The sequence below is a fragment of the Pezoporus wallicus genome, unplaced genomic scaffold (assembly GCF_028554395.1).
Source record: "Pezoporus wallicus isolate ANWC-B61680 ecotype Strahan unplaced genomic scaffold, APGP_CSIRO_Pwel_v1 contig_3710, whole genome shotgun sequence".
Taxonomy (NCBI): domain Eukaryota; kingdom Metazoa; phylum Chordata; class Aves; order Psittaciformes; family Psittacidae; genus Pezoporus; species Pezoporus wallicus.
The window spans coordinates 3,586,424-3,609,201 of NW_026640315.1; the positions used below are offsets into that span (position 1 = coordinate 3,586,424).

Consider the following 22,778-nt stretch of genomic DNA (forward strand, 5'->3'; position numbering starts at 1 on the left):
ATAGTTAAGCCCTTCTTTTCAGTATTCATGTTTTTGTTCTGCTATAAAAGGGATCCAAAATGAAGAAAAGAGCAAAACCCTGAACAGCCCAGTTACATTTTCCCAAGTTGCATGACTAAAATACTCAGTACAAAGCCAGATACCAGCAACACCAGAAAGAAAGGGCTTTCTGCTGTTCAGCCTAATGGAACTATCAGGTATTTTGCATCTTCTGGGTTCACATCTGCCTCAAATTGAAGCGCAAATTGAGTTCTGACACACTAAAAGGCTGTGTGCGGCAAGAGCACGCAGGTCCCCTCGTGCCATTTGCTTTAATCGAGGCTTCTTCAGAGGTGAGTGTTCATTTATTTAAGAGATGCACTGGGCATGCTAGAGAGGAGTTCTGAGGTGCAGGTTTCTCTCAGCTCTCTTTCTAAACCACTGTGAAGGGATACTGTGAATCGTGAAGAGATGCAGGATGTCCTGACCGCTGTCCATCCGCAACGGACAAGGCAGTACCACAGCCTCCAGCCCCAACGCCACTGCTCCACTAGAATAAGCAGAGAACTGAGGCTGTCATGACTGCAGATGGGCTTGCATTTATTTTCCTGTTTACATGCTTTTTTGTTCTTTATGAGACGAATTGCTAAGACACACATCACATACCCTAGACTTTTTAGTTGTCTGCAAGAGAAGTTAAACTGGCAAGTTCTATAGTTTCTCAGGAAAACAGTGAGTCACCAGTTCAATAAAGCAGGACTGCCTGGCTACTAAATAAAATTACAGTCTCTGGGAGAATATATGTTCTTCCTGGGGATAACAGCAGTACATGAATTAAAAATTACTGCCATGTTTCTAAGCAAAGCATTTCAAAACCAATCGTACTTTGAAATGTATAACACAACCAGAGGTAATAACAAGATTCCCAGGTGGAAGGTCCTACATAAAGGCAATCTTTATTACTTGTCTTTTAGCAGTAATATGGGCTTTAAAATATATATTTGGGACATTCATTTCATATTATTGTGGTTCACATACTTGGTTACTCTCCCTTCAATTTCTATCACCAGTAAGTTCCCAGAGGCTAGCTGGAATCAGTGCTGCTTCTCAAAAGACCAAAGACTTGCAAAATCTTATCCAGAAAGAAGACTGGTCTTTATATACAGAAAATGATAAAACCCATTTTATCCTCAGCCCTTCTCTGACCATCTCTCCAGGCTTTACGGAAATGAGCATTTTATCAAATAAAAGGGATATTTTTCAGAAGTCATTAATTTATCAGGCAGAACATTTTGTACAATAAGGGCACTTTGGGAAAGTGGCTTTGATAGGAACAGTTTATTTCAATTAGCAAATGAGAAAAAGATGGACCCGGAGCAGCGAGAAAGAAAATGCTGCTACATCACCACAGCTCCCAGGCTGGCAGTGGGGTCTGTCCAGGAGCAGTCTGCTCCCTTCCTACTGTGAGAGTTTGAGGGGATGACCGAGGAGAGGAAACCTTTTAAACATGGCAACGCAATGTCATAACGTTGGAGATGTGACAAAGCATGGACTCAGTGTTTGTTTACCCAGCAAGAGGTGAGTCAAGATGAGGCTGCTCTCTGAATAGCATTGTCATCAGCAAATGTAATCTGCCCTAATTAAATCTGCCTGTGTGAGAGAATATCAAGCAGAATCATTGAGAGACAGAATCAACATGAAAAAGCTCCTGCATTTAACCTAACATATGGTCAGAGTCACTAAAATTTGTGTCCTATTTGGTGCCACATGTCAACATCAGCTGAAGCATCTGACAAAGAGACCAGTGCCCCCTCTGAGCTGGCACACACTTCCCTCGCCTGAACCAGCTGGATGATGAAAGAGTGGGATTGAGAAGTAAATACGGACATCAAGGCTGGAAAGGTGCCACTGCAAATGCAATGAAGACACTTTTGCCCCTGAACCTATTGCAGTAGGAAAAGGTGGCACTGTCCATGTCTGCTGCTGTACACTGGAAGTCTTTTTCCTTTAATCCTAACCAAATACGCCCTATCTGAATCACCAGCTTTGTCCTGGCAAGGATATGACATAAGTGAAACACACAAAAGCCATCTGCCACATTCATTCACCAACCTGCACGTCGTGCATAGGATCTGGTGCTTAATCATAATATTGGGAGCTATTCAAAGTGTTCATTGGAAAATGTAAATGAGAGGAAAGAACGCTCACTTCAGGGAAGGAGTTACATGTGGGAGGAAGTAGATGAGTTTTCAGTATACAGTCAAACATGCACTGGTACAAAGTCAGCAAATTCTAAATGTCGTATCTGCAGTAGTTCCCTCCTCCTCATCCAGAAATCATCCTGGTATTACCTCCCAGCTGCTGCACTCGGAGCCATCACCGGCTTTGCAGCAGCTGCCAAAATAATCCTATCTTCACGGAACAACTCTGATACCTGTTAGAACAAATAGGGGTACATTAACATGACCTCCCCTCTCAGCGCAGTGTGCAGAGCAGACCCAGAGCACTGAGGGAGCTCAGCTGTCTAGAAATGAAGACCTGTACCCTCCTCCAGATATGATCTCTGCCTTTACTGGCCAGGGAGGAGTGGAAAGTTGACAGGATGCTTCCCTTCCCCTCCTTCTCCATCATTAATTTCAATTACTGCCTTTTTCATCTCCTTTTCCATGTCACATGGCCCATTTTACCTCTCTATTAAAGAGCTCTGCCTTTCCAGGGTCTGTGGATTTGAGAGCTCAGGAGGAATTGCTTTCATCAAGCCAAACTGGCAGAGGAATGTGGATTGCTTTTTTCCTTTTTATTTTCTGTTTTTCCTCCAAGGAAGGCACAGTTAAGAGCAGGACACAGATTAATACCAGCAATTTGGAGGAATGTTCAGATCACTGCAGCTTGCAGCTGGTAGCCAGTTGGGATGAAAAGATTGTATCCCAGAGGCAAGAGAATGTCTTGTGTGAACGCACCTAATGTCTACTGGAGAAGTTAAAACTCAGTTATTAAAAGAATAAATATTACTAGCACAAGGAACAGTCAAAGGTACGCTCTCCAAGCCTTTGTAATACCTACCAGCCTCCCAGATTCCTGGCAGATGCAAGTTAGAACTTAAGATTTTGAGGCTATTGGATGGAGGAGAAAGGAAACTGAGCTTTTAATTTAAGTTCTTTGGAAAGTTAAAATCAGCGCCCCAGCTGCTGCAGGGATGCTGATGGTTCAGCACCACACCACAGGCAGCGGGCTGTGCTGGCAGAATCCCTTCCAGCTAATCCTTTTGACATCCATCTCCTTCTGTCTCTCTTGACTGGTCAAGGAAACACAAAGATGTAATTGATTTCACAGCTGTTTTATCAATCCAACCATAAATATTTGAGTTCAGCACATCAATAAGGAGATAACCACTTTCTGCCTGACAGAAGTGGTCAGACCTGGGATTCCTGTGGAGTTTAACCTCTGCACTTCTCTCGAATTGCACAGCATAACAAAATAAATATTAATTCCAGTGTGCTACACACCTAAGTAACAATAAATGCAAACTTTCCCAACCATTAAAAAAGGAAAGTATAATTTTACAGTACTCCAAAGTGCGCAAGTCCACTTTGCTGAATGCAGCATCACATTCCTCTGCTTTTCTGTCTGGAGATTGTACACGTGAAGCCAGCTGAGGTGTCCCTGTATGGTCCTTCCAGCCATCCTCTCTCTGAACTGTCTGTGGATACCCCATATAGAGGCAGCATGAGCTCCTCCAGACCCCACTGCTGTCACATTATTTCCCAGATACTAATGAAAAGAGCTAATTCACTACATCTGAGTGCAACACACTCACAGGACAAGTCTACTTTAGGTACCTTCAGTGGTTCATTTAGATTTAGCTCATTTATCTCCGCCCAGCAGAGAAATGGTACCGTGCAAATGCCTCCTCATTATAACCTATAATAAATTTAAGCCCATGGAAACACGCTGAAATGCTCCTGCAAGCAACACATGAACTTTACTTTTACCACAGACCTAGTTAGCAGTTTGTCAGCTGCAATAATGTGTTCAGAAATGAAAGAAAATCAGCCAACTAAAGAAAAATAAGTCTATCTGTTTGTAATGCAATAGAAAGACTGATTTCCTTCCAGTTAGTGAATGTTTTGCTCAAAGGCTTATTTCTTTATGTGATATTTCCCAATAAAGTGAAATAAATCATTCCAACGCTGACCCATATTGAGCATTTTGGCACTGACAACACGTTCTTTGGTATTATCTGGCACCAGACTATTGCCACAGAAAGGACACTTTTTAAATGTGTAATATTGGCTTCATTTATGTTTTGACAGGCAAAAATGAAATACTGCTTTGGTTGTTCCGATATCCTTATGCAAGCAGCAGCAATTTGGGAAAAACAAGGTTTTAGAATACATAATATTTCACTCTGAAAAGCGTAAATAAGCAAGAGAAAAAAATCAAACTATTTTTCATCCCAGTTTCACAGACATGACAAAATTTACCTTAGATACTGATTTACTTGTCTGTGTATAAATCTCCCATATTCCAGCAAACATTCAATTACAGCCAGAAATGTTCCAGCCAGAGCTGCCTCTTGCCCAGCACTCAAGTGAAAAAACTGAGTATCTTGGATGAGGATCCAGCCTCTTGCACTGAATTTGCAGCCAAACAAATCAAGACTCTTGAAAGCTCAGTATGGCCAAACACCAGATTTTAATATTCATATATTTGAATCATTTCCACATCACCACATGTGCTTGTTTTTAATGTTTTATACCTAAATGCTTAAAACACAAATCACATCCAGACTCCAAATCTTAACCCTAAGCTCGTATTGATCACAGTGCTTGAAACGAGAACCGTGCTGCTCACCATCACATTCTCACTTCGGACCCATTTCAGTTATGTTCGTGTTTGAATCCGATTTTCAGTGGCTTGAATGCAGCACAAGGATCACCAAGTCACACAAAACTCAAGGCAAATGATGGATTTCTTATGTCAACTCTGTTCAAGCCCTGATTTATCTTTTGGCTTTGTTCAGGCTTCCAATGACTGGAGCTTTCCTGAGATCAAGAGCAATAACTCAAGATACCTGTGTACCATTTGTAGAATCACAGAACAGTTAGGGTTGGAAAGGACCTTAAGATCATCCAGTTCCAACCCCCCTGCCATGGGCAGGGACACCTCACACTAAACCATCTCACCCAAGGCCTCGTCCAACCTGGTCTTGAACACTGCCAGGGATGGAGCATTCACAACCTCCCTGGGCAACCCATTCCAGTGCCTTACCACCCTCACAGGAAAGAATTTCTTCCTTAGATCCAATCTAAACTTCCCCTGATTGTAAGACGTGGCCTGGAAAAGACAAAGTAGTTTTGCAGGGAGGGCAGAAAAGGCTTCAAGACCTCATGAGACCTCTCCCAGAAAGCAACAAATAGTTTGTGGTGTCCTGAAAACGCCAAACAACCCTTTAAATGAGGGATTTTGGCAGCTGTAGGAAAAAATACATTAAAGAAGCTGGGTTTGCTCCCAGTAAAACGTGTGCTGACCTCATCAACAACCTCAGCAACAAACTCTGAAGCTCTGATTTAATAAGAAGTCAGGTTTTCAATCAATCGGGTATTTTTTAGAACAGGGAAGTCTTATTGATAGTACTGTATTCATTCACAAAGTTATTCGATATACCTGCAGAAGTATAAATGGTACCATCCGCAGAGGATCCAGAGTGACAGCAATCAGAACTTGGTGGTGTGAGATTCGTGTAGGGACAATTTTCATCTGAGAAACTAAAAGGTTCTTGAAATGGTAAATATTTACCTCTGGTGCAATGTAGTCTGGAGTGCCACAGAAGGTCCTGGTTGTTACTCCATCTAACATATGTTCTTTGCACATTCCAAAATCAGCAATTTTAATGTGTCCTTCTGAATCCAACATCACATTATCTAATTTCAGATCTCTATGAAGAATCACAGTAATTTAATGTTAATGTTTAGGATCAACTAGGGCCAACTTATCTACATCTGAGTCTAGGTGAGGAACATGTGTGGCTTTTCTGAGGGGTGGAGGGAACAGGGCTGCACATGCACAGCAGCCTGGAGGGAGCGGGGCACCGCACTGCAGACACATAAGAAGGACCATAAGCCCTGAAAATGGAAAACCAATGAAGAGATGGCTGTGTATGACCATGAGCACACTCACACTGAGACTTCTGAGGGTGTGAAAGTGTTCAGCAACACACAGGAATTCACTACATAATGTTTTTCATTTTCAAGAGTTTTCATTTGCACTGGGCAGAGCACAGATGTTGGAAACGCTCAGGTCAAGCAGTGACACAACAAAAAGAACACTGCAGTGATTCCTTCTTACAAAAAAGGCTTTAAAAATGCACAGAAATATTAAAGAAACTGATCCTTTCCGTTCAGAAATAGTTTATGTCAGGTTATACTCACCTATAAATAATCCCTCTGTTATGGAGAAAGAATAACCCGATTGAGATCTCAGCTGCATAGAACCTGTATGAAAAAACCAACAGATTTCTTATTGCCTCATGATTTCCTTCAGGCAAAACAGTCTGGAAATGCATCATGGTAAAGAATGATGGCATAATAGCATATAAAGTATATAATATACATGGGGTATCCACATAAAGTAAAAAAGTACATATTGCAGGCGGATGACATAAAAGATACTTCAACTTGACTTTAACAGAAACATTTTGAGTATTTGATGATAAAATTACGTAGAATTTAGAAAAAAGTATGAAAATATCTCCCCAGATCACAAGAAAATGGTGCAGGAGCACAGCATTTTACTGCTTTGATCTAACTCTGCCTGCAAAGGTCATTATCTTTAATCACATATCAAGGCTGAACGCAGGATGCTGCTCAATGTACATCGCAATTCACATGCCCTGAAATAAGCTGCAGAAATGGTATTCCTTTATACAGGCTGTTAATAGATTAATTACATAAAGCTAATTAAAATGATTACCATATAAACTATAATTGCTGAATGCAGTTAAAAGATATGTAACACTGATGGATGTTTGAAGCCAGTTGCTGTGGAACTGTGCAAATTATATGTGAGAGGATTATTTAAAGATGAGATTAATTTTTAGGCTAGCATAAGGGAAAGGGAAGCTCAGCTCAAACACTTGATCAGAGGTGTTCGTGAATGCGTGTGCTGGAAGATGCTCCACAGGCATAAGCTGTCATAAAGTACCATAGCTTTCAACGGGTGTTGGCAAGTTACATTAGTTGGGAGTCAAGGAGGATCTGACACCTTCTAGTTTTTATTCAGCAAGTTGTGAAATCTTGTTCTCTATCTCAGATACTTATATTTAGAAGGCCTCTCATTTAAGGAAGCACTGATTACTTACATCAAAATGAGAAATTATTTCAGCTTAATTCTTGAAACAGTTGGTCACACTTGATTCCAAAGTTTCATTGGTAAATAATTTATGAAACACTAATAAATGAGGATGAGATGACAGAAGCATGACTAAAATGGTACTGATGGATGTATTCACATTTGATATGCTACAGATCATTATCAGTTGCTCACTGATATGCCAGATGTACAATTACCTAAAAGGGATCATGTATATAAACAACTTCTAATCATTTATTAGCTCCTCACAAAACCCCTTCAATAATAACACCAGAGATATTCTCACAAGCTATACACTGAATTTATCTTGTATAAACTATGATTTATATTGCAGTCCTGAGTCTATTGGTATTGCCTTTCCCTGTAACATTAATTCAGTCTGAAATGTTCTAATCACTTTTATATTCGCCTTGAAAAACAACACCAGCATAACAAGTAACATCTTTAATTTCCTGATGCCTTGTTTAAATTCTTGTCACTTTTAAAGCAGGCATCGCATGCCTTTGCTCGTGCTCTATTTTTCAAAAGAAAGGCACAGCTAACCTTGGTCTGTGTGTGCAATTTTTAACATAAATTTCAGCTTTGGGGCCTAAAAAACACAATTCAAAAGGCCAGCCTTGACTTCATACTGAACCTGACAAGCAGAAGAAACCTAATCCTCTTACTGTGTAGAATTAAGATGATGACATGATTTAAATATATAAACATGAACACTCACACTGCTTGTGGCTCCTTAAATTTTCCTACTTGCTGAATGTGATACATGAGATCACCACCATTCACATACTCCATAACAAAATAGAGACGGTCCTAGGATAAAGTATTAAAGATGCACATAAATACATTACAGAAAATATCAGATAAGCATTAATCAGGAAAAAAAGTCACTACTACATCATTATAATGCTTTATAAGATTATTAGGACTGGTTGTACATTCTGGCAAAATTGATAGGTCAGGAAATGGAAGTGGAATGTCTTGTAAAACCAGCAAGAGTATATGGACTGATGAGATCTGTCTTGATCTTGCCAATTTTAGTGATGTACTTTTACATAATACTAGTCTACAACGGTTCCCATAACTACTCACATGCAGTTCTGTATGAAAAATCTGACTCTCTAAAAATATATATATCTAAAAAACAAGGATGGTTGAAAATTCTTGCTTTGAGGCCATTTCTAATCCATCCCAGTAAGTTTTCCTTTTGAGGATGGGAGGTATTCACATATACTTCTTTTATGATTACAAAGAGGCAAGAAGAAAAGTTGTGCAGGGTTTACAAAAGTATCTGGAACCTTTACAAGTGACTCTATATTAATCTCTTGCAGGCACGTATTTCAGCTAGAGGAAGATGGCAGTAAAAGTATTGCGGAGGGAGATTGTTCTTGCACAGTGAGGACTTTTAAAGGCCGTACCCAGGTATCTCAAATCAAACACAACCATAACATATTTGGGTGCACTTCAGGCGTGTTTTCCACAGTGACCTTCAGACAGTAAGACTTCAAGCAGTAAGTCTATTCACCAGCTTTCAGAGCACTACAGCTGAGCTCTTCCGAGTGACTTTGGAAGATTACACTGTTTACAAACATGGGTGATTTAGAGTGGGTGACTCTGACCACCTAACGTTACCCTCTGCAGTTATACCATGATCCTGACAGCAGATGAGATACATTAACAGTCTTCCTCCCACTTATGGAAGACAGATTGTTGGCTTCCTCCCATTTCCCTTCGGCTATTTTGGACAGAATCACTATCCTGAAGTATTCGTAGGAAAGTCTGGATCCAATATTCTGATGGGAAAGAGATTCATTAGTAAGATGCTTTTGGTCAATCTCTTTCCTTCATTGATTGAAAGTCTCCCATCATCCAGTACCTAGGATTTCAGATTATTAACATACATTACAAAACTGTGATTTCCTAAGCTGGGTCCAACAGACAAGCCACGAGCAAAGTGTTCCTTTGGGTAGATCTGATTTATAAAATTCAGATTTTTGTAGGAACTGTGTTATTGCAAAATAGGAGCCCGTATCTACAAGCACTAACCAAAATCATCAATTTCCCTACGACCACAGTTTATGCCTCTTCCTTCACACACAATACCGCATTTTTACAGCTAATATGAAGCCTCCAGAATATTTCGTAACACCAAGTGCAAACTACTCAACACTTTGGAAAACATGAAGTAAATTAGGCAAAGGTGTTAATGATTTATCTAGGCCTTCTGTAGCTCCACTGCTCTTGTACATGATAAGACAAAAAGTGATACTGTCAATACTAAAACCCCACTTTTTTTCCTCCATTCCCCTTTGCCAGAAAACACCAGACATTTATACTTTTAAGATTTTACATTTAAAACACAGTTGCTCAAAAGAAAAACAGGACAAACAAAGTGATTTTTTCATTTACTGCTGAAAATAATAGTAGGTTTTTGGCTACTAATAGTGTTATATATAGAACTAGAGGGAGATACATATATGTCTATTTCTGACTAGGACTTCTTATAAGTATCTTCATATTGTAAATAGAGGCAGCAAAAACCTAAGAAAGCAAGCAAGCAAGAATTACCAAGTGCAATAGTTTCCACATTCATGTTTTATCGTGATTAATTATGTCTGCAAATCTGCTGCATTGAGGCCATTTTCTGCTCAGAGATTTGTAGACATTAAAGAGAGTTTGAAAATGCCTCTAACAACACAGACAATTATGCTCTGAAATGGTGACGGGATGGCGTGGCTTGCTTGTGGAACATTACAATGTTATTCATCCAAACTAACTGCCTGTTGCTTGTTTGTTTGTTTTTAGATTAAAAGGCATCAACAATGTAAGACGTAAAAGATAAGGAATATTCAAGTGGAAAAACAACGTGTCCTTCCATCACCCCATCAAGTGACAACACAGCCCTGAGGCACCAATACAATGCCACTGTCATAACCATCATAAGATGGCTACAAGTGAGCCAAGAAGAGCCTTGATTTCTTGTGAATAAATACCTCTACGCAGTCTGGAACATCTGGTGCCAGTTCACTACTGGTGGGGTGTGCACCCATGCCCACACTGGAAATCAAAAGCACACTAAATGCCAACTCTCTACCACGCAGCTTTCCATATCATCCAACAGACTGGCACGGTGCCGCTGGACCCTCACATCCATCCTGCAGTCTGTCCCTGGGAGATGTTTTGCAGTGTGGTGGGGCAACGTCCATCTCAAGTATTCATAAAGAAGGAAGGAAACAACCCAGTGTTTTCCCTCTGTGCTGGTGTGCCTGAAAACTAAATTAAATCCACCAACACTGATTCATGACTATCACCTCATGATATAATAACAACCACTGAGACTTTTCAAGTTACATCCTCAGATCCTTAGAAGCATTTAGGAACCTTTGGGAATTTGGGCTTAAGGCTCTGCCTTAGCAAAGCACACATTATTAACTTATGAACTGTCACATTGGTCTGCTTGAATTACTGTATGAAGAGCAGTAATTAAACCTAGGTTTTGTATTTAACACACAAAGTGTTAATTACATGCAGTACCTCTTTCTTCACCAATTTCCATGTACAGAATCTATGATACATAGGTTGGATGATAATAAAAGTTACTGAACTGATAAAATCCACGGTCACATAGTACGGAAAACGCCAGGGTTGCAAGAAGGACAGAGCTCACTCACAACTGTTTGGAAACAAGAGTGAAGCTGCGTGAGGAACGGTGGTTTGTCTTGCAGCGCCAGGACTCGCTTTTCAACCATTGTACATTCAACATCATCATCCTGAATCACCACATCTTTTTTCAGTATTTTGATTGCATAGAGCTCCTCTGTCCCCTTCCTGTCTGCCAGCATCACCTGCACAAAGAGAGGCAAAAGGGTGAAAATCTTCCTTACCTGCCAAGGAGAGAAGGTGATTTATATGCCCGAAGATTTGTATAGACAGCAATCCAGCTTTTCCTTTTAATGGTATAGACTAACTTGATCAAAACTCCAAAAGTACCATCATTTCTCACCCACTGCAATGAGCTGTACCAGTCATTTCAGCCAAAGCCTGTGCCAAACCCCTCTGGTTGATCGCAGGCACATTGCCAAAAGGGCTGATAAAATGTTAAGTCCCTGGGGACTTCTTCAGTAAAGGGCACTTTATCACAGAAGTACTTGTTTGAATAGAGAGGAAAACCAGCAGCCCTTTCTCTGAACTACCAGATTTCAAATACGTGTATGCTATTCCTGCTTTTCCCCCACTATTCAGCCTTACCAATGTTGATGACCTCCAGAAGTGGCAGAGACCTAGGTGGCAAAGCCAGAAAAGTAGACTTGGTTTCATTGAAACTGCCAAGAAGTGAGGATCTAAAAGGATGCTTCTTACATCCTGCCCAACAGTCTGAGTGCTTGTATTTTTATACTGCCAATCATAACTGAAGCCCGCTAGTCCTTAAGGAATCACCCTTTTCCATGTTAAAAAATCCTCCCTCAAAAACGCACATCCTTTTGGCTCTGGATTTTGCTTCTTACAGATCTATAAATTCATCCTTCCTCAAGGACAGAAAGATAAAAAGAAGAATGTGACTGAAGAGCTATCGAGAATTCATTCCTACCTTCCCGAAGCTCCCCTTTCCAAGAACCATGAGAAAGTTGAAGTCTGTCAGCTTCACCCTGTCCAGATTGTTGGATGGCACACTTGAGATCCTGTCTTCTGTTGGAGTAATGACTTTGTTACCAGCTGGCCCAAGTTTGGCTTTCTGAAGAACATACACACACATACACACACAAAAACAGGAAAGTGAGAAGAGCAGCCAGTTTCCTTGGCAGAACGGATCACCGGGTGAAGGTTAGAACTGAAGATCACTGGATCTGAGGTGGCATTCCCAGGAGAAAGGCTGCATAACAAAAGCTACACAGACACAACTTCAAAGACTCATTCCAGCAATACTTTTGACACCACTGAATGAAGTGGGAAACTGTGTTCATGTATAACCAGATAAAGGCAGATATCTGGTTAGAAGAGCAAAACCAAAGCGAAAACCAAAGCCAAAGGAAAAAAGAAATCACTCATTTTCATGCCAAACGCAGCCTTATCTGGTGTTTTTGTTTGGAAATACAAAAAATGCTTTTCCAAAATGTCATGCTACGATCTACAGATGGTATTTCAGGGCAGAAACACTCTTCAACACATTCTCTTTTAAAATGTAATTCTTCACATCACTGCATAGCAAGAGTTAGGGAATCTTTGACATGCATTACGAAAAATTACCTACGTTAGGAAAAAAACCCACACATGAGAATTAATGCAGATGAACATGGCCACTTTCAAACCAGCAACACAATCAACTTTGATTTTCAATCAAGTGTTGATCTGGAAAAGGGAGCAAGGGAAATATTACATACAAAGGCTCTGCCCCGGCAACAGAGTCTGGTTTGCAGAAGGTTGCAACAGTCTCAGTATTTCATCTAAGACACCATGTAATTGTTCAAGTAAATTGCATTTCAAATCTCAAAGTTAAAAGAAGAGAAAAAGTAAGACTCACCAAAAGCCAATGCAGGCTACAACATAATACCCCTCTTTTTCTCAAAACAATCCCATATACCAGCAGAAGTAAAGCCTTTGGGATAGAAGCGTTTTCCCCCCATCTATCTAGTGTGTCTGGCAAATCACTTTTAATACGGTCACTTTACTTTGTGCCACTGACATATGCTCCATGTTTAAGGAGAACTGCTTTTCTCACTGCAGAAGTACAGTATTTGTGTATTATCACTGTTTTACAAAGAAACTCACAGAAAGAAAAGTTTATTCAAAGTCATGCAATAAATCATCTTAGAAGCCTGGCCTGGCATATACCTTTGGCAGCCTCGCTGGAAACTGGAAGATACAAACTTTCCCCTTCACAGACAAGTTTAAAACCATTAAGATTGAAAGGGGAGACTTGATCCATGGACTCCAGTATTTTGCTACTGCAGGCAGTAATGTCAGGTAATCCTCTGATAGAATAACCACGTGTCACTTGAAAAGCATATTCAAACTGGATGATTCTTCCTTCAGCTTTATAAATGCAGACAGTCTGATACCTGGGATATGAATTTTGGCAATTGTGATCTCTCTTTTTTAAACTGCAATACAGCTTAAAATGTGCAATTTCTTCCATCACCATTGTTTGCATGAAAGCAGCACAAAAAAAGGAAGAAAACCCCCAATATCCTTTATTTGTACAAGATGAAGACATAGTTTAAAGAAAGAGCTTTGCTGGCCATGCCTTTGTGATGCTCTCATATATGGGATCTCAGAAAAACCATCCTGCTCCTCAGACACAAGAAGCAATTTCAATATCCACCTTTTCACTGAGTTCCAAGTCAGGCACTGAATGGAAAACACCAGCTTTATTTCTTAGACTTTAAACACACTGGGTAGGTTGTCCACAGCTTGGTCAAAAAATGTGTAATTCAGAACAACATTATTATTACATTATTAAATTATCGGACCCTTATCAAAGGTCCATATTTCCCTTCAGCCAGGACACATCATGAGCGTGCTCAGGAAAGTTTTTCACATTTAGATGTGAGTTCCTGTAACTGCCTTCTGGCTTAAGGTCCTAGTAAAAGCAGAGTGGGAATTTCACCACTGGCAAGCATGTAACAGGAGGATACAATACAATACAGGATACAATAATAATCCAAATCAAGGCATTTCATAGATGATGCATTAAGAGCTTCCCAAGACACTACAGCAATGTGTTTCAATTATGACTCAGCTCCAGGCACATCACTTTGTCATCTTCTTAGTACTATTTAAAAGAATTTACAGAGATACTGGAGCAAAATTAAGCTATGGGCATGGAAATGAAGTTAGATAAACATAGGGAAGCCATTACAGACGCTACCACCTGTGCCACCAAGTTTGTGAGGGGGCAGAAATAAACCCTGAAAGATCTGTTATTTATTACCTGTCTTTGAGAATTAGCTGCTGTGTATACTCCATGTTATTCAGTTCACCCTGAAGCACAACCCTAAACCAAACATCTCTTATGAGCTTCATGGAAGTTTCTATACTCAGCAGAGATGTCACAACTCATCAGTAATAACTGACATTGATGGATATAAGGACAGCCTTTAACCTTGCCCTTCATTACAGAACTTAACGCAGAATAGGGGGCAAGACAAAAGTATGCCAGAAACTCAGCTAATGATGTCTGGTTATGACCAAAGGATCAGGAAAATGTCTTCCAAGTATTAAAACTGCTTTACATTAAAACCAGCAGATCTACAGCATTTTCTTTACAGAAAACCTACAACGTGAATGAATGTCGTGCCTTATACACAGGGTGTTGACTTGCAAACTTTCTTCATACAGAGAAATGTTAATCTCTTCCTATGACCTGCCTGGGAAATAACTTGCTGAGCAGATATTTCCCTCAGGTTTTTGAATACCTCAATAACATCTCTCAACATGGACGCTGTCTTTTCACATAAAAATGAATTTATGTATTTCAGGCACTTCAAAGCTACTGTTAAAATACAGCCAGGGAGAGAAGCACAATGAAAATACATATAATAGACAAAACATTACATTACTGAGGCATTTTAATTCACATAGATTACATGTAAAAGCACACATCGTTAGGTTTACTGTCACCTCTGCACCCACGACTGCCCATGATGAAGACCATTACTGTTTATTAGAAAGCAAAAGAATCTATTTAAGGCTTATGCTCTGTTAAGGCTAACTTAAACACTAAACCCAGGACAGATCGGGGATAGAAGTGATTTCCAGAGCTCCTGGGAATGCTGATTCACCAACATGACCAATCACAGAGGGATAAGGAGACCCAGGGGGTATTCCAGTGTCTGTGGATCCACAGCCAGCTGCAGTACATGTGTATTCTCATAAGGTCAAGAACAGGGAATGTTTTAACATGCTCTCAGTGAGCTGTACCATGAGTTTGATAGGCCTTGGATAATGCAGAGAAAAAATGCCATGCAACCAACACACTCTTCCCGATTCCTGGAGCAAAACCAGTTCTGCAGCTACAGAAGGGACATAAATGCAAATGATTCATAAAAGCTTACTGGAAAAGAGCAATGATATTTTGCCTCTTGTACCAAGACTGAAGTTGAAAATAGCAGAATCCTACTTGAATCCACCTTTGCTTTTCATGGATATCAAAACTTGCTGACGTTGAAGATGGCATTCCAGGCCCTGGATTAATTTTCAGTTTCCAACTGCTTGGTTTAATACATTTGATGAACCCACAACATCATTACACTGAAGCCAGCTTGCAGCAAACCAACCAGGAAAACTGTATGTTAAAGCTAAATTAGTTTGCATGGTAGCAGCAGAGTTAATCTAGGAAGAAAACAAGACATGCACATCATCTTACTTCCTCTGGTTTGGACGCACCTTATCTCGGCCAGTTCGTTTACCCTGAAACCACAGGTGAGACACACTTCACATACTCAGCCCAAGTTCACTCCTCCATGGAGTGTTACGAAGGTACAGTGTGTTACACTGCAGAGTCTCTCATTTGGTTATGTGCTTTTTGGAAATGATACTTCAGGTCGTGCAGTAAAACTGGTTTTTTACTGCACATTTAATTCAAGTGTAGCAATTTTCCTAGATATCTGTATCTAGATACAGATATTAGTACGGGTATCTATAGGGATGCTGGGGAGGGACTCTTCATTAGGGACTGCAGTGATAGGACAAGGGGTAATGGGTTCAAACTTAAACAGGGGAAGTTTAGATTGGATCTAAGGAGGAAATTCTTTCCTGTTAGGGTGGTGAGGCACTGGAATGGGTTGCCCAGGGAGGTTGTGAATGCTCCATCCCTGGTGGTGTTCAAGGCCAGGCTGGACAGAGCCTTGGGTGAGATGTTTTAGTGTGAGGTGTCCCTGCCCATGGCAGGGGGTTGGAACTGGATGATCTTTAGGTCCTTTCCAACCCAAACCATTCTATGATTCTAGATGAGTTCTCCAACACCTAATGAGAAGTGTGGTGCAAAGAAGCAAAAGAAGTGATTTAGGGAATAGTAGTTTACTATTGCATTAAATTTTCAACTGCAAATTCTCATTGAGTCTCTTCAAAACTTTCTGTCTGATTTTTTACTGTGAAGACAACGTAATGGGGCAAAACAATAAATGCGCACCTTGGCTCCTCTGCCCTCCGGTTATTATCTCTAGTTCAGAAACGTAAGATTCCAGAGCAGAAAGACTGAATTGGTCATTTTCCCCTTTAGCCAATAAATAAATAAAATTCATGAAGAATTTAAAAACCAGTCTACACAATCCGCATTCCTACTTTCAGTCTCTTTAGGGCAATGAGTTACATATCATGGTGTTAGTGCTTTAACACCCTGTATCGCTCAACTTCATTATTCCTTATCTCTTGCAGTCAGCTCACTAACACCGGATTTGTTCCCATGCGGAAAACCAACGCAGGGTTCCAGAACAGCCCAGACCTGCTGCCACACCCCAGCACCCTTCAAACACAGCTCCAGAAGGGAGAAACCCTCATCATTTCCCATGGAAAAATACTGCAGCCAACAAAAGGCAGGGAATCCGCAGCTCACCAGAGGATGCACTTCTCGGTTGTCAAGGCAACTTGCTCTTTGCAAGCCCAAGATGCCCAACGGGGAGATCTCTGGTAAATTCTCCAGGGGAGGAAGTGACAAAGAGAAAACAACGCTGCTGACTTCCCATCCTGCGTGCAGGTACACACACATACAGCACACACAACTTCGACATGGAAACAGCCCCATTTCATCATTACCGATTCGCTCCACTGACACCTACTGGGAAAAGAAATGGAAAGCTTTGCTCCCAGCAGCTGAGCCTCCCGGGGACTCACAGCTCTGCTCTGCATCACACATCAGCATCCCCTCCCCTTCTCTAGAGCAGACTCCACCTAGCGCTGGCTGCTCTGGCATTCAGCTGTAAATAGCAAATGAAGGATGCGACAACAAAGCAGCACTGGCTTCAGTCTCCATTCCAGAAAATCAGTTTTGATAGCGTGAGGGTCAGCAGTCTAAGGCCTGACTGAGCAGGTTTTATCTGGGGTCCCAAGATCTGTGTCCTCTTGCCACAATTCAACCAATTCCTCTGCAAAACTGACAAAATCACAGCTTCTCACACTGCAACAGGTTCTCACCAGTTCTTTATTAGACCCCAACACGCTCTTCGCATGTCACCGGATGATGGAACAACCCATCTCACAGTAGCTCACATTGTTCCCAATGTTTCTATTCCTAATTCTTAAATTAACCCCAAACCGTAACACACCTGCAGGCAACACTCTGTGCACCACCTGAAGAAATGGCAAAATGGGTGGTGAGAAAGAAGGAAAGAACAGTCTGACCAGTGACATTCCAGTTTCACTACTTCAGCCCAGGAGGCTTCCGCTGCAAGTATGAAACCAACGCTCGGTTATGTCTGTCACTACCTGGACTCTACACCAGAAGCATCAAAGCAGCTCAGATCTCAGATGAACTGTAGATACTGTCACTGACAGACCTGGCAAAACTCATACCAAGGATGTAAAAAGGAGAAACTGAAATAATTTACCCAAGTCTTGAAGGATGAAAAGCCCTATTCAGGTTTCCAGTCATGAAAGCTCACTGGGGATTTTGATCAACACATTGAGCTATCAGCAAGCCTTTAATAAAGTAAATAAATGCAATAAATTACAAGTCAAATCTGGAGGAAAAAACCTCCCATTCACCAAATGTTCTCCATCATAGTGGCAGCTTGTTTCTTAGATTATTGCATTTCCAATTCCATGTAATTATAGATGCTATGAAGGACTATCAATTTCCTAGTTTATACAACTTAATTATCAGGATGCTGAGAATTTGAAATGAGAAAGCCCACTTCTAAGCCCCAGCAAGACCTAATACTTCACCAGACTGAGTCTGAAGCTTAATACCATAACCTAATGCAAGCTTATAATTCATTAGTGGAGAGTTTTGTAGTCATGGAAACAACAGAAAAGAGAAAGAGCCTAAGCTCTGGATGATTTAGCAGCCCATCAGCTCGAATGAAGGTGGGGACAGCACGAGCACTACACCTTGCTCCAGCCTGAGCTGATGTCATTGCTGTTACAAGTCAACAGGGGGAATGAGCTTCCTTGGCCACTTTAGCTGTTTCCCTACAAAACATGCGCTGAGCAATCAGGGGAGATGCTTTTGCACTAAATTTCCCATGAAACAGAACAAAAGACGCAGTCTCAGACTTTTCTGCTTCTTTCCTTGGCTTAACAAATGCTCATAAAGAAGACAGCAACACGTGGCTTGTCCCATCCCGCTGTGCACTCTCACTGATTCTTATTTGCTCCTTTCAAGAACAAATTAACTAATGAACTAAATTACAGGAACACATTGCACTCAATATATACACACACATATTTACCCGTATAGAAAGGAGCATACTTGGATTAGACTGGAGCAGACTGGGATGCCTACAAAAAACATGGCAGTACAGCAAGACACACCAGTGCTGGAGTGATGAGCTGGACCACAGGCATTACTGAGGATTCACAAGGTTTATACAGACCATTTTTCAGCCATGTATTCCTTGCTGAAATTACATCCTAGCAAGACTTCCTTGCAGCGAGAACACTGAATATAGGCAAAGAAGCAGAATGCTGTTTATATGCACTCATTTATCATTTATTTTCATGACAGCCATGTCACTATGGTGAACTGTGACATAATGCAATATATAAAAATGGAAATTACTTTTTTTACTTCAAAAGCTGAAGTAGTTACTGAAAAAGTAGCTAGGAAAAGAATTCTCATCATTTTCATTGCTACTAAAAAGGCATGGAGGCAAACAGGATGTTTCATAAAAATATAAATGGGGAGGGTGATGACACTCTACCTGGGAGTTAAATATGGACTATTTTATGTCTTTAGTTTACTTTCCCCCTCATTTCCTCTCCTCCTGCCCATTAAACCTGTGCCATATTTACCCTTTGTTTAATAACAGTAAGTTCATTTAAAGGATTTGCCTGAAAAAAATAATTGTGCCATATACAAAAAGGATTAGAAATGCCTTTCTGCAGAAATCATGTGGAAGAACACAGGAAACGCACTCCTGAAGCCCACTCTTGTGCTAAACTGCTTTGCTCATCACATAGGAACGATGGTATCAGGGTGCTCCTGAATGAATTTGGATTACAGATAACGGAAGTGGTGTGTCAACCAAAGGGTCCTGGGCAATTAGTAAAACAGAATTACGTTTCCTAATCCTAGCAGGAGCTGGGTACTTGGATCCCATGCCTCTATTAACACCCTGCAGGCTCACAAAACTGATGAGCTTGTTCTACTCAGTGACTCACAGCTTTCCACTGAGGTCCATTACTTGCAGATAGCATATAAAGATGAGCATGATGGAGGCAGAAAGACAGGGAATCATGGAATTCCTGAGGTAGAGATGAACTGAGCACCGTAAAGGTGAGCAGAGGCAGCGCTCGCCAGCACAGCAGCAAATGACTAAGTACTTTGATTAATGGAAAAGTCCTCGGTTCCAGTTAAAAACCTTGAGTAAAGTATGAGAATGCTGCATTTTATCCAAACAGCAGTTTAATTTAACGGCTTTGTGTCTTTCTAAATATATACCTACAATCACTTTGCCCGATTTCATTTCTTTCCGGACTCTAGCTTGCCAGCCGCTTGCTTCGGGAGCTATTCCACGTTCTTTACTGACCCCGTGTGGTTTCTTACTCCAAGCAGAAATTACTTTCGCAAGCTCAACGTCACGTTCAATGGGAGTTTACTTACGATAAAGGCAGCAAGAGACTCCTAAAGGACAATAGTTTAATACGCCATTCAGAGCTGCTTATTCTGGGGGGTTATAACCTCATTCCCTATTCATCCCTTTGTTAAATGCTATTTATGTTGCTATATAGAAGTTAAAACTGTATGAGGTACTTGAATAGATGATTTCCAAGTGATGCCCAAATCTGCCAGGCTCAAGACTAAGGTAACTATATCCCCTAGAAAATGTAGACAATGAAGTCAAATGACTATGGAAAAGAGTAATATGAAAAGGGATTTATCTACCTTAAGAATAGGATTTTCAGAGGATACTGCCCTGGACAGCGGATATCTGGCTGTGAGCAGTGAAATCAGAGAGGGAAGAGCTCCCAGGTTCCCATTTGGCACTGTCAACATGTTTAATCTGTTTAATAATCCTGTGGCCACCTGAGTCTACTTTGTTTTCTGCTTTTATTGCCAAACACGCCATCCCCTGCAACAGAGCAGTGTCTAACGACATGAAATGTAATTAAAGAGGCTGCCTAGGAATAATATTCAAGAATTCTTGCAGAAATATCCTGCGGTAGCAGTAATAAAAACCCCAGACAACAAATACGATGCTAGAACAGCAAATCCCTAAGTGACAGAAAGAGAATTGCTTTTATATATGCTCCCTCATCCTTTAATTATGCTAATTACTGCGAAGTTTCACTAATACAAAAGCCTGGAGTGTAGAATTTGCTTTTAAGCATAAAACTCATTTCTATATAGCTAAAAAGAGTAAAATTCTGATATAAAATAATCATCAATGACTTCAGTTCTACCTGAACTTAGTGCAAATCTCGGCCACCGAACACTACAGCCATGAGACACTGCAGACCACGACCGACTTTAAAACCTTGGGATTCTGTATCCAATGAAACTATTTAGCACACACAGGCACACACACAAAGCTGAAGGTGTTTTCTGCATGATGTTAAGAAAATAATCTGATTAAATATACACGTTGCTGGTGGAACAAAAGCAGCAGAAATGCGTGATGCTTCCCATGTCTGGTAATTCCATAAACAAGTGCTGCTGCTCTCGGACCTTGTTCACTGCATTCTCACATTTGCTGTGATATTATAAAATCATGTTTGCACATTTTACTGGCTTCTAGCTCCAAAGGGTTACCCTATCCTCGGGAACACAGCCTGCCTCCTTCATCAGCTCCTGCTGCTTCCTCTCAATTCCAATCCTGGGAACACAACCTCCCCAGACGTCCCACATAAACTGATTACTTACAAAATCATTTCCATAGACATGCTAACGTCAGTGGCGATTAGCCTGCAGAATGCAGCATGCAGTGATGCTTCTGAGCCCAGGTTAGTGATGCTAAGTCACTGCCAGCAGCAAGCAGAACGGGGATTGGTAATAAAGTAGAGAGAAAAGACAGACAATAAAGAAGCAGCATTTTATCCCATGGAAGTCTCCTCTTCACATCAGAACCACTTTCTTTGTATTCACATTTATGATTCGCAAGGACTAAACATGAATTTTGCCTAGGAAGCAGCTGTAGGAAACTGTTCTCTTTTCTTGGCAACACTTCTTTGGTGACAACACAAATAGACCAAGGATCCTGTCAGTTGTATCAGTGCACTTCGAGGTCTGTATTTTACAACAAAGCGATCAACACCATGTTAGACGTAACTTCATGTTTACCCCAGAGGTGTTATTTCAAGGTAGATTTGCTCTGGTTTAAAATACATTTACACAGAGAAACTTGTAACTTCCCTGCATTAAACAAGTTTCATCAATGAAACCACCATGCCATTTTACTTTCAAGTAAGAAGAGGTGTAAAGCATTGAGGGAGGGTAGTCCTCTTCTGTACAGGCTTTTCTGAGATAAAGATACCAGATAAAGAATCAAGGTTAAGAAAAAATAAGTTACTGATTGCATGGCAAATGATTACTGCACTAGGAAATACTTGCTAATGACAAATACTCTTTGTTTTTCTGGTTCAGCATTAAAGCATTTGGTAAAATCATGCATTAATGATATCAGCATCTCTTCAATCATAAAATGTGTCTTTTAAATTAAGTATTTTAAGCTTTGAGCTATAAGATGCCAACTGCTTCAGGTCAACTTAAATTGCAAAACCACTATCTGAAGATGATAATGGGTTCAATTATTGCCAGATTCTTGAAACAGTTTACATCACAGAACTTCAAATGACGTTTAAATTGTAATTAACCAATGTCCGAAACTGAAAGCAGGATTTGTGTCAGTAACCTTTTTGCCTTAATAAAGCAAGAGGATTTGTTAGAGATACATGCAACAAAAAGTTCACACACGTACGTTCTCGATGCTGATGTGGGCCTTTTACGGCACTAATTCAGTGATGCGGTGATTAGTGAAAGAAGGAAAATGGGAAGTAGACAGGTGAATTGGTATTTCAGGTATCAGAGCAACTGTGCATATGGGTAATATCTTATGATATAATATACTCCAACCAAGATACAGCAATATATGTAGTATATTATGTAGTATATTGTATCATAAAACATACATGCTATGTTATGTAAATTTATCTATTGAAATATACAGTGAACATGAGCATTATCAGATCTGTGGAAGCTAAAGTTCCATGAGTGTCTTTCAAATTAAAGATGCACCATTTTCCATTTTCCATGAGAAGGTGGCATTCATTTAACTAAT

The 22,778-nt window shown here is 40.5% G+C and overlaps 1 protein-coding gene across 5 annotated transcripts in view; it reads right to left on the reverse strand.

The window, feature by feature from the left end:
* Positions 1 to 22,778, reverse strand: part of PRKCA (protein kinase C alpha) — a 160,788-nt gene that overhangs the window by 10,931 nt on the left and 127,079 nt on the right. For 4 of the 5 annotated variants that reach the window (XM_057418673.1, XM_057418670.1, XM_057418672.1 and 1 more), the window contains 5 exons: positions 11,936 to 12,079; positions 11,019 to 11,192; positions 8,069 to 8,160; positions 6,411 to 6,473; positions 5,779 to 5,917 (listed from right to left, as the gene is read on the reverse strand). In XM_057418673.1, coding sequence (XP_057274656.1) covers positions 5,779 to 5,917; positions 6,411 to 6,473; positions 8,069 to 8,160; positions 11,019 to 11,192; positions 11,936 to 12,079 — 612 coding nt within the window. Of the gene's footprint in view, positions 1 to 5,778; positions 5,918 to 6,410; positions 6,474 to 8,068; positions 8,161 to 11,018; positions 11,193 to 11,935; positions 12,080 to 15,729; positions 15,754 to 22,778 lie in introns of all 5 variants that reach the window. The other variant, XM_057418671.1, reaches the window with a different exon arrangement.